Here is a 13004-nt window from a genome sequence, read left to right on the forward strand (position 1 = left end):
TGTTTTTGGTTTTTTTGATTAGATCGCAATTTTCGCCAGTCCTGATATGTGTGTAAAATTTGGTGAGTTCAGAAACATGTTGAGGGGGTCAAATTACAACTCAAATTGGCGGCGAAATAATAATAATAAAACTTTAGAAATACAATAGGGTCCTCTGTCCCAAAGGGACATTCGGTCCCTAATTATTTTTCAAAAGAACTCCAAAATGCAATTTCTGTAGAAATTCCGTGTGAATCCCGAAGACCCAGAGGCAAACAGTTAGCACGCTGGCCAAATATAGCGTCAAGTGAAAAAATATGCGCAAAATGAGCTTAAAAAAATAAAGCTAGCATGCTAACAGTACTATGCTAACATGCTAACGATAGCATGGTTACAGTTCGCAACGTTTCCGGCTTATGGCCACGGAATGACATATCAAAGGATGCCGGGGCTATTTGGGTAGTTTTCCCCTTCAAACCAGTATAATTTATAAAGAAAAAACATTTTAACTCGAAAATGCAATTTCTGTAAAAATTCCTTGTGAATGCCGAAGAGCCAGAATCAAATTGAAACGCTAACAGTTAGGATGCTGGCCAAATATAGCGTCGAGTAAGAAAATATGCCCAAAATGAGCTAAAAAAGCTAGCATGCTAACCATATTATGCTAACAATAACATAGTTATGGTTAGCGTTAGTGAAACACCAAAATATGGCAAAATATGCGCAAAATTAGCTAAAAAAAAGCTAGCATGCTAACAGAGAAATGCTAACAATAAGGTTAAAGTACCATCGATTGTCACACACACACTAGGTGTGGCAAAATTATTCTCTGCATTTGACCCATCACACTTGATCAGCCCCTGGGAGGTGAGGGGAGCAGTGAGCAGCAGCAGTGGCCATGCCCGGGAATAATTTTTTGGTGATTTAACCCCCAATTCCAAGCCTTGATGCTGAGTGCCAAGCATGGGGCCCATTTTTATAGTCTTTGGTATTACTTAACCTGGGGTTTGAACTCACGACCTACCCATCCCCTTGTTCACCTCCCTGGAAAGTGAAGGGAGCAGCAGCGGTGGCCCTTGCCCGGGAATCACTTTTGGTGATTTAACCCCCAATTCCAAGCCTTGATGCTGAGTGCCAAGCATGGGTCCCATTTTGATAGTCTTTGGTTTGAACTCACCACCTACCCATCCCCTTGTTCACCCCCTGGGAGGTGAAAGGGGCAGTGAGCAGCAGCGGTGGCCACGCCCGGGAATCAATTTTTGCTGATTTAACCCCCAATTCCAACCCTTACTGCTGAGTACCAAGCATGGGTCCCATTTTTATAGTCTTTGGTATGACTCGCCCCGGGGTTTGAACTCCCGACCTACCCATCCCCTTGTTCACCCCCTGGGAGGCGAGGGGAGCAGTGAGCAGCAGCAGTGGCCACGCCTGTGAATAATTTCTTGGCGATTTAACCCCCAATTCCAACTCTTGATGCTGAGTGTTAAGCAGGGAGGTAATGGCTCATTTTTTTTATAGTCTTTGGTATGACTTGGCCCGGGATTTGAACTCACGACCTACCCATCGCAGGGCGGACACTCCAACCACTAGGCTACCGAGTAACGAATTTCTGTAGGAATGCCCTGATTGAACAGATGAATACCAAAATCAAGGTGCGTCACAGACGTACCATGACTTCGTTGGTGGGTTTGCTGAGGGTGGGCAGAATCAAGACGGCGTCCATGGGGACGGCTCCGGTTCGCCCCGTGCTGGAGTTCTTCCCCTTCACCCATCCTCTCTTCTCCGAGAACTCGTTGTCCTTCAGCAGCACGATGAGTTCGCCCTTCTTGAAGCTGAGGATCGTGGGGTCATCTGAGGAGAGAAGGCACTCGGTGAGCCTGTTCGGACTTAGTGGGGACCCGGGGGGGTTCCGTGTGCGGTGGCCCCACCTCGCTCGTCCGTCTCCTTCAGGGCCACGGCGTACTGCGAGCGCTCGGTCAGCCCGCCCAGGAACATGGTGACCAGGTTGGCCATGTCCTCGGCTGTGGAGCCGCTCAGCGTGAAGTCTCCCTTCAGGGTCAGCAGGGACACGGCCGGGCCTTGACCCTCCCTGCTCGGGGAGCCAGACGGCACCGGGGTAAGAACCGAACGAGAGTTTCATTCATGGTGTCTCGCAGCACCTACCTGGTGGAGTTGACTCCGGTGACTTCCGGGAAGGAAAGTTCCAGCAGCCTCTTCTCCCGCTCGTCCAGGAAGGTGATGCCCGTCCAGTTGATGGCCACGATGAACTTGTTCTTGGGCAGAGGGTGGCCTGCAAAGAGGACTCGGTTATGGTACCGTGCGGGACTCCAGGCACATTTTGTGGCCGCCCGCCAACCAAGCAAGTGTGCCCGGTAGAAAGCACTCAAAAGCAAGGCACTAGCTCCATGCTAACGTACATGAAATATGCCATGAAAACTACAACTTAACTAAACCGCTGATACACTACTTACAGTATAAACTATTTGTGTTATATACTAGTGTTTTTCCTCCTTTTATTTCGATTTTAAGTTTCTATTATAGAGCCAGATGAGGTGGTTCGAGCATCTGGTCAGGGTGCCACCCAGGTGTTTAGGAGGCCACAAAATTAATTGTATAAAAATTCAGTGTAAAGAAATCACTGTAGAAAAAACACTGAAAACATTTTAGTGCATGAATATTCAGTGCAGAATACAATTTATGTAAAAAAAACAACTAGTGCAGAAAAATGTATGTTTAAAAAGATTCGGTGTAAAAAAAAAAATGTATGTACAAAATTTCAGTGCAGAAAAAAAACTGTTTAAAAATATTACAGTGAAGAAAAAATGACTGCAGAATAATTCAGTTTAAAAAAATGTGTTAAAAAAAATGTGTTTAAAAAATTTCAGTGCAAAAAAAATTCAGTGTAAAAAAATTCAGTGTGCAAAAAAAGAAATCAGTTAAAAAACATTTCTGTGAAAAACAAAAATTAATGCAGAAAAAATCAGTTTGGAAAAAATTCAGCGTAAAAAAAACCTCAGTCCACCAAAATTAGTGTAAAGAAATCAGTGTAAAGAAATCACTGCAGAAAAAAACTGAGAACATTTCAGTGTATGAATAGTCAGTGTAAAAAAACAACAGTGCAAAATATAAATTAATATAAAAAAAACAATTAGTGCAGAGAAAAATTCAGTTTAAAAAGATTCAGTGTAAAAAAAATGTATGTACAAAAATTCAATGCGGAAAAAAATCAGTTTAAAAACATTTCAGTGAAGAAAAAATGACTGCAGAATAATTCAGTTAAAAAAAAAAAAAGTGTTTAAAAAAATTCAGTGCAAAAAAAATTCAGTGCGGGAAAAAATCTATTTAAAAAAATTCAGTGTGCAAAATACGAAATCAGTTTGAAAACATTTCTGTGAAAAACAAAAATTAGTGCAGAAAAAATCAGTTTAGAAAAAATTCAGTGTAAAAAAAACCTCAGTCCGTCAAAATTAATAAATTAATAAATTCAGTGTAAAGAAATCACTGCAGAAAAAAACTGAAAACATTTCAGTGTATGAATATTCAGTGTAAAAAAAAAAAAATAGTGCAGAAAAATTCAGTTTACAAAGATTCAGTGTAAAAAAAAAATGTATGTACAAAAATTCAATGCGGAAAAAAATCAGTTTAAAAACATTTCAGTGAAGAAAAAATGAGTGCAGAATATCCATCCATCCATCCATTTTCTACCACTTATTCCCTTTTTATGGGGTCGCGGGGGGCGCTGGCGCCTATCTCAGCTACAATTGGGCGGAAGGCAGGGTACACCCTGGACAAGTCGCCACCTCATCGCAGCAGAATAATTCAGTTTAAAAAAAAAAGTGTTTAAAAAAATTCAGTGCAAAAAAAGAAATCAGTTTAAAAACATTTCTGTGAAAAACAAAAATTAGTGCAGAAAAAATTAGTTTAGAAAAAATTCAGTGTAAAAAAAAAATTCAGTGCGTCAAAATTAATTGTATAAAAATTCAGTGTAAAGAAATCACTGCAGAACAAAACTGAAAACATTTCAGTGTATCAATATTCAGTGTAAAAAAAAACAGTGCAAAATATAAATTAATATAAAAAAAACAATTAGTGCAGAAAAATTCAGTTTAAAAAGATTCAGTGTAAAAAAAATGTATGTACAAAAATTCAATGCGGAAAAAAAATCAGTTTAAAAACATTTCAGTGAAGAAAAAATGACTGCAGAATAATTCAGTTTAAAAAAAATGTGCTTAAAAAAATTCAGTGCAAAAAAAATTCAGTGCGGGAAAAAATCTATTTAAAAAAATTCAGTTTAAAAAAATTCAGTGTGCAAAATACGAAATCAGTTTAAAAACATTTCTGGGAAAAGCAAAAATTAGTGCAGAAAAAATCAGTTTGGAAAAAATTCAGTGTAAAAAAAAATTCAGTCCGTCAAAATTAATTGTATAAAAATTAGGTGTAAAGAAATCACTGCAGAAAAAAACTGAAAACATTTCAGTTTATCAATATTCAGTGTAAAAAACCAACAGTGCAGAATATAATTCATGTAAAAAAAACAATTAGTGCAGAAAAATTCAGTTTAAAAAGATTTAATGTAAAAAAAAATTATGTATAAAAATTCAATGTGGAAAAAATCAGTTTAAAAATATTTCAGTGAAGAAAAAATGAGTGCAGAATAATTGAGTTTAAAAAGAATTGTTTAAAAAAATTCAGTGCAAAAAAAAATTCAGTGCACAAAAAAATCAATTAAACAAAATTCAGTGTAAAAAAATTCAGTGTACAAAAAAACAAAACCAGTTTAAAAACATTTCTGTGAAAAAAAAAAATTAGTTTGGAAAAAATTCAGTCCGTCAAAATTAATTGTATAAAAATTCAATGCGGAAAAAAATCAGTTTAAAAACATTTCAGTGACAAAAAAATGAGTGCAGAAAAGTTCAGTGTAGAAAACATTTAGTGTAAAAAAAATTCAGTCCGTCAAAATTAATTGTATAAAAAAATAAGTGTAAAGAAATCACGGCCGAAAAATACACTAAAATATTTCAGTGTAAAAATATTAATTGTCAAAAAAAACAGTGCAGAATAAAATGTATGTAAAAAATAAATTAGTGCAAAAAAATTCAGTTTGAAAAGATTTAGGGTAAAAAATGAGTGCAGAAAAGTTCAGTGTAGAAAACATTTAGTGTAAAAAAAATTCAGTCCGTCAAAATTAATTGTATAAAAAAATCAGTGTAAAGAAATCACGGCAGAAAAATACACTAAAATATTTCAGTGTAAAAATATTAATTGTCAAAAAAAACAGTGCAGAATAAAATGTATGTAAAAAATAAATGAGTGCAAAAAAATTCAGTTTAAAAAGATTTAGGGTAAAAAAAATGTATGTACAAAAATTCAACGCGGGAAAAAAATCAGTTTAAAAAAAATTCAGTTTGTCAAAATTAATTGTATGAAAATTTAGTGTAAAGAAATCATTGCAGAAAACAAACAATGTGAAAACATTTCAGTGTATGAATTTTCAGTGTAAAAAATCCCCAGTGCAGAATAAAATTAATGTTAAAAAATAAAAAAAAGTGCAAAAAAATTACAAATGCAGGAACATTTGTTGATTCCAAACTTAAGACCCATTTCCGGAACATTAAAACTGAAGCACCCATTGGCTGATCCTGAAACACCATCGATTGCTTTAGTCTTCATTTAACCAAAGTAGTTCTCGACTTTTAAAGCTACGCACTCAATTTTTTTACCTTAACTTTTTGGAGAATGGGTGAATTTTTACACAAATAATTTTAAAACACTTTTTTAACGGACTGAGTTTTTACACAAAAAAAATTAAAACACTATTTTGACTGACTGAATTTCTACACAAAGAATTTTAAAACACTATTTTAACGGACTGAATTTTTACACAAAGGATTTTAAAACACTATTTTAACAGACTGAATTTTTACACAAGGAATTTTAAAACACTATTTTAACAGACTGAATTTTTAGACAAAGAATTTTAAAACACTAATTTAACAGACTGAATTTTTACACAAATAATTTTAAAACACTATTTTAACGAACTGAATTTTTACACAAAGGATTTTAAAACACTATTTTAACGGACTGAATTTTTAAACAAAAAAATTTAAAACAGTATTTTGACAGACTGAATTGCTAAACAAAGAATTTTAAAACACTATTTTAACGGACTGAATTTTTACACAAAGGATTTTAAAACTGTATTTTAACAGACTGAACTTTTACACAAATAATTTTAAAACACTATTTTGACTGACTGAATTAAAAAAAAAAAAAATTTAAAACAGTACTTTGACTGACTGAATTTCTACACAAAGAATTTTAAAACACTATTTGAACAGACTGAACTTTTACAAAAAAGATTTTAAAACACTATTTGAACAGACTAAATGTTTACACAAATAATTTTAAAACACTATTTTAACAGACTGAATTTTTACACAAATGATTTTAAAACACTATTTTAACAGACTGAATTTTTACACAAATAATTTTAAAACACTATTTTAACAGACTGAATTTTTACACAAAAAACTTAAAAACACTATTTGAACAGACTGAATTTTTACACAAATAATTTTAAAACACTATTTTAACGGACTGAATTTTTACACAAATGATTATAAAACACTATTTTAAAAGACTGAACTTTTACACAAATAATTTTAAAACACTATTTTAACAGACTGAATTTTTACACAAAAGATTTTAAAACACTCTTTGAACGGACTAAATTTTTACACAAAGAATTTTAAAACACTATTTTAACAGACTGAATTTTTACACAAAGAATTATAAAACATTATTTTGACGGACTGAACTTTTACACAAATAATTTTAAAACACTATTTTAACAGACTGAAATTTTACAAAAAAATTTTAAAACACTATTTGAACAGACTAAATGTTTACACAAATAATTTTAAAACACTATTTTAACAGACTGAATTTTTACAAAAAAGATTTTAAAACACTTTTAACGAACTGAATTTTTACACAAATACTTTTAAGACACTATTTTAACAGACTGATTTTTACACAAATACTTTTAAAACACTATTTTAACAGACTAAATTTTTACACAAAGAATTTTAAAACACTATTTTAACAGACTGAATTTTTACACAAAGAATTATAAAACACTATTTTAAAAGACTGAACTTTTACACAAATAATTTTAAAACACTATTTTAACGGACTGAATTTTTAAACAAAAAAATTTAAAACAGTATTTTGACTGACTGAATTGCTACACAAAAAATTTTAAAACACTATTTTAACGGACTGAATTTTTACACAAAGGATTTTAAAACTCTATTTTAACAGACTGAATTTTTACACAAAGAATTTTAAAACAATATTTTACAGACTGAATTTTTACACAAAGAATTATAAAACACTATTTTAAAAGACTGAACTTTTACACAAATCATTTTAAAACACTATTTTGACTGACTGAATTTTTAAACAAAAAAATTTAAAACAGTATTTTGACTGACTGAATTGCTACACAAAGAATTTTAAAACACTATTTTAACGGACTGAATTTTTACACAAATACTTTTAAGACACTATTTTAACAGACTGATTTTTACACAAATACTTTTAAAACACTATTTTAACAGACTAAATTTTTACACAAAGAATTTTAAAACACTATTTTAACAGACTGATTTTTACACAAATACTTTTAAAACACTATTTTAACGGACTGAATTTTTAAACAAAAAAATTTATAACAGTATTTTGACAGACTGAATTGCTACACAAAGAATTTTAAAACACTATTTTAACGGACTGAATTTTTACACAAAGGATTTTAAAACTCTATTTTAACAGACTGAATTTTTACACAAAGAATTTTAAAATAGTATTTTAACAGACTGAATTTTTACACAAATGATTTTAAAACACTATTTTAACAGACGGAATTTTTACACAAATGATTTTAAAACAGTATTTTAACAGACTGAGTTTTTACACAAAAGATTTTAAAACACTATTTGAACGGACTAAATTTTTGAACAAATAATTTTAAAACACTTTTACCAGACTGAATTTTTACACAAAGAATTATAAAACACTATTTTAAAAGACTGAACTTTTACACAATTTTAAAACAGTATTTAACAGACTGAATTTTTACACAAAAGATTTTAAAACACTATTTGAACGGACTCAATTTTTGCAAAAATAATTTTAAAACACTATTTTAACAGACTGAATTTTTACACAATGAATTTTAAGAGTGTAAATGAACCCCCGTACAGTACCATATGCCCTTGGAGGGCCCTACAAGGGGAGGAACCACTACTGTCCATAGATGCAAACATGGCTGATGGACCCGGGGCTTACCTGACACCTTGACCACCTCAAAGAACCTGGAGAAGAAGATGGGCCACTTCTGGCGGGCGTAGTCCACAATCTCCACCTTCACAGAGTCCGCCTTTTGCTGGGAGCTCAGGTAAGAACTCTGATGAAGGAGGACATAAATATTTTTAATATACAGATATATATATATATATATATGTACATACATCTATAGATATATATGTATTTCTATAGATGTATATACAGTATATACACACATATATATATACACACATATATGTATATATATGTATATATGTATATATATATATATATACATATATATATGTATATATATATATATATACACAGTACATACATAAATAGACAAAAATATGTATTTTCTATAGATGTACATTATATATACACTTACACAGTTCAGTGAGCTGGTTGTCTTTTGTGTTGGTTGCATTTTTTTTTGCGTTATGACTAGGGAAGGTTATTTGGATTATGTCATACAAGTACATGCTGTGCAACATTCATGAACTCAGGACGTCTCGCGGGCCAAATTGAAGAGGCCGGCCGTAGTTTGGACACCCCCGGCCGGGGTAATGCCACTGACCTGAGCGTGGGCTGTGCTGACCATCTGCACCCATTTGGCCTCGGACTTGGCCTCCAGCAGAGAGTTGCTGACGCAGGCCTGCACCGCCTCCTTGGCCTTCTCCGCAGAGTTGTCGGCACCGTGCTGGATGTACAGGTACTTGGCGGCCATCTGGACAACATCGTCTTCCTGTATCGAGTGCAGGGCTTTGTGATTGTGGGCCGTGTTGTCTGTGCGGCTGTAAGCAACCTCCCCATGTAGTTTTTTTTTCATAGACTCCAATGGCAGGAGCTACATTTCAAGTACCTCGATTTACCAATCCCTCTGAACTGGACAAAAGCAGTCTTTGATTACACCAAGCAAAAGGCTTGTAAAACTCCACCGTGTATGATGGGGATCGACATGAGGGTGTGGGTTTCCTTGATGTATTGTAAGCCAAAGGAAGAGCTTGTCTTTACCCTGACCTCCCTCCAGGCACCTTTTTCTCTGAACTGTTTTACAACCTTTTCTTTGAACTGTTTTGTAACCAAAAACAACGGCTGTTTATGACCCCCCTCCCTCTCGAAGCAGCTGTGGTCATGTGGACGGACAAAGTAAAATAAAGAAGGGGGGGAAGTACAATCTTTCGCCAGAGTGTGGGGCGACACCGTACAAGCGTTTCTCCTCAATTGAGCTAAATTGAATTCTGTCTCCGTTGAATTCCTTGCTTCTTGTCTTGTTTAATAGATGTCATCAGTTTGAACGTACTGTCGGTGGATTTTACATTTTAGCATGTTTATTCTTATTCTTATTGTAATATTTTTCTATTGTGCTTCCATTTATAACCCCATTATTTACTTTTTAAATTCGATCTCAATTCTGTACACTGCTGTTGGAATTTCTATTTTCCTGAGGGAACTCTCCTGAAGGAATCAATAAAGTACTATCCATCTATCTATATATCATTGTAGCAATTTAGTTGTTAAAGTTAAAGGTGTTTGGTGATTTCTGATCGTTCGTGAGGGCAACAAAGGGACTTCTGCGTGTGTGCGCGCACGTATTGGCGGAGCAACACAAACAGCACAGTTCAGCTTGTCGTCGTTGTTGTGGCTTGTTAATAAAAGGTATGCAGTTCATCACTTCCTTGTTGAATCAATATTATTTTGTAGTGTTAGTTGATCAAGTGAAATAATAATAATGATAATAATTAAAGCTGCAAGCAGTGATGGACGGGACCGACTTTTGCTGGTGTTTCCTGCCTTTACCCATTCAACACATCTTTACATGCACATTACCTACCTTCTCTGTATCCTGGTGTCAAACTGGTGCCTCCTTCTTTCACCCAATCAACATATCTTTACCCGCACATTACCTACCTTCTCTGCATTGTGTGGTCATGCTGGTGCTTCCTGCTTTTAAGCGGCCATCTTGAGACGGCAGCAGTGCGGCACCATCAGCGTAGCGGTTCTTTGAAGGCTCGTAAAATCAAAACCGGAGCAGTTAGAAAAACTCTTTGCGCAACTTTTAATCAGAAGGGTTCAATCTCTTTCCTGTGCTAGTTTGAAGCCGACACAACAAACGCACTCAGAGGAGGTAATGTTTGAAAAAAGGTGACAGGTTTTTACAAAACTTTTGTTTTGAAGGGGTAATTACCAACTTCCTGTTGATTTTTGCTGAAGGATGTCAATTAATGAAATGTAGGTCTAAGTGAGACCTACATAGAGGTTTTTGTTTCAAGTCCATACGACATTCCTACCGGAATTTACAAACAGTTTTGTCTGTGTTTTCATCCCAAGAGCAGTTTTGTCAGTGTTTTATTCCTAGGAGGCGCTAAAGCGCAATTTTGAGTTTGATTTTTTTTTTTTTTTTTTTATTATTATATCGCAATTTTCGCCAATCCTGATGTGTGTGTCCAGTTTGGTGAGTTTTGAAGCATTTTAAGGGGTCAAATTAACAGCTCAAAGAGGCAAAAATTAATTTTTTTAGGAAACTTTTGTTTTGATGGGGTTTTTGCCAACTTCCTGTTGATTTTTGCTGAAGGAGGTCAGTGTATGAAATCTAGGTCTAAGTCAGACCTACATATAGGTTTTTGTTTCATGTCTCTACGACATTCCTAACGGAAGTAACAAGCAGTTTTGTCTGTGTTTATTCCTAGGGGGCACTAGAGTGCAATTTTGAGTTTTGAGGTTTGGGTTTTTTTTTTTTATTGCAATTTTCGCCAGTCCTGATGGGTGTGAAAAATTTGGTGAGTTTTGAAGCATTATAAGGGGGTCAAATTACAGCTCAAAGAGGCGGCGGTATAATAATAATAAAACCTTAGAAATGCAATAGGGTCCTCTGTCCCAAAGGGACATTGGGTACCTAATAAATTGCATTTGGTATAGCACTTTTCAGAGTACTCAAAGACGCATTACAGGGTAAAAAATAAATAAAATGTAAAACAGAATTAATAGAATTAACAACCATAGGTATGAACAACACTGGCCTATTTATCATTGCATGTCGAGAATGGACTTTAAGTTGAAGTGGCGTGGTAATTGTTACTACAGAAATGAATCGTTCATTAAGTTATAATCTCATGCCGAATGATGTGGACACGCTTGTTACTGCCTCGGAGACTTTGTATGTGTAAGTAGTATGCATCTAGAACTGCTTGATACTTTTTTTTTTGCAGAGAATTGAGAAAATGCTGAAATATTATTACTACGTATGTCTAGCCTGTGTGCTTTGCTGTTGTGTAGCCGCCAGCTCAGAATGTCCCTTTGGGACAGAGGACCCTATTGTATTTCTAAGGTTTTATTATTATTACACCGCCGCCTCTTTGAGCTGCAATTTGACCCCTTTAACATGCTTCAAAACTCACCAAATTATACACACATCAGGACTGGCGAAAATTGCGATCTAATCAAAAAAACAAAACCCACTCTAGCGCCTCCTAGGAAAAAACACATACAAAACTGCTTGTAACTTCCGTTAGAAAATGTCGTCGGGACATGAAACACATACCTCTATGTAGGTCTGACTTAGACCTAGATTTCATACACTGACTTCCTCCAGCAAAAATCAACAGGAAGTTGGCAAAAACCCCTTCAAAACAAAAGTTTCCTAAAAAATTTAATTTTTGCCTCTTTGAGCTGTTAATTTGACCCCCTTAAAATGCTTAAAAACTCACCAAACTGGACACACACATCAGGACTGGCGAAAACTGCAATCTAATAAAAAAAACAAAAAACAAAAAAAAACTCAAAATTGCGCTCTAGCGCCCCCTAGGAAAAAACACATACAAAACTGCTTGTAACTTCCGTTAGAAAATGTCGTCGGGACATGAAACACATACCTCTATGTAGGTCTGACTTAGACCTAGATTTCATACACTGACTTCCTCCAGCAAAAATCAACAGGAAGTTGGCAAAAACCCCTTCAAAACAAAAGTTTCCTAAAAAATTTAATTTTTGCCTCTTTGAGCTGTTAATTTGACCCCCTTAAAATGCTTCAAAACGCACCAAACTGGACACACACATCAGGACTGGCGAAAACTGCAATCTAATAAAAAAAAACAAAAAACAAAAAAAAACTCAAAATTGCGCTCTAGCGCCCCCTAGGAAAAAACACATACAAAACTGCTTGTAACTTCTGTTAGAAAATGTCGTAGGGACATGGAACACATACCTCTATGTAGGTCTGACTTAGACCTAGATTTCATACAGTGACTTCCTCCAGCAAAAATCAACAGGAAGTTGGCAAAAACCCCTTCAAAACAAAAGTTTCCTAAAAAATTTAATTTTTGCCTCTTTGAGCTGTTAATTTGACCCCCTTAAAATGCTTCAAAACGCACCAAACTGGACACACACATCAGGACTGGCGAAAAGTGTGATCTAATAAAAACAAAACAAAACCCAAAATTCAAAATTGCGCTCTAGCGCCCCTTAGGAATAACACACAGAAAACACTGCTCCTAGGAAGAAAACACAGACAAAACTGTTTGTTACTTCTGGTAAGAATGTCGTAGAGACATGAAACAAAAACCCCTATGTAGGTCTCACTTAGACCTACATATCATTCATTGACATCCTTCAGCAAAGATCAACAGGAAGTTGGCAATTACCCCTTCAAAACAAAAGTTTTGTAAAAACCC

The 13004-nt window shown here is 34.6% G+C and overlaps 1 protein-coding gene across 1 annotated transcript in view; it reads right to left on the minus strand.

Moving 5' to 3' along the window:
* The window catches only part of LOC133543895 (unconventional myosin-VIIb), a 105590-nt gene that overhangs the window by 39051 nt on the left and 53535 nt on the right, over positions 1–13004 (minus strand). Inside the window, exons 31-35 of the mRNA XM_061888783.1 lie at positions 8912–9079; positions 8335–8452; positions 2143–2269; positions 1908–2068; positions 1649–1830 (exon numbers count right to left, since the gene is read on the minus strand). Of these exons, the coding sequence (XP_061744767.1) occupies positions 1649–1830; positions 1908–2068; positions 2143–2269; positions 8335–8452; positions 8912–9079 (756 nt within the window). The remainder of the gene's footprint in view (positions 1–1648; positions 1831–1907; positions 2069–2142; positions 2270–8334; positions 8453–8911; positions 9080–13004) is intronic.

Source organism: Nerophis ophidion, linkage group LG26 (assembly GCF_033978795.1).
Source record: "Nerophis ophidion isolate RoL-2023_Sa linkage group LG26, RoL_Noph_v1.0, whole genome shotgun sequence".
Taxonomy (NCBI): Eukaryota; Metazoa; Chordata; class Actinopteri; order Syngnathiformes; family Syngnathidae; genus Nerophis; species Nerophis ophidion.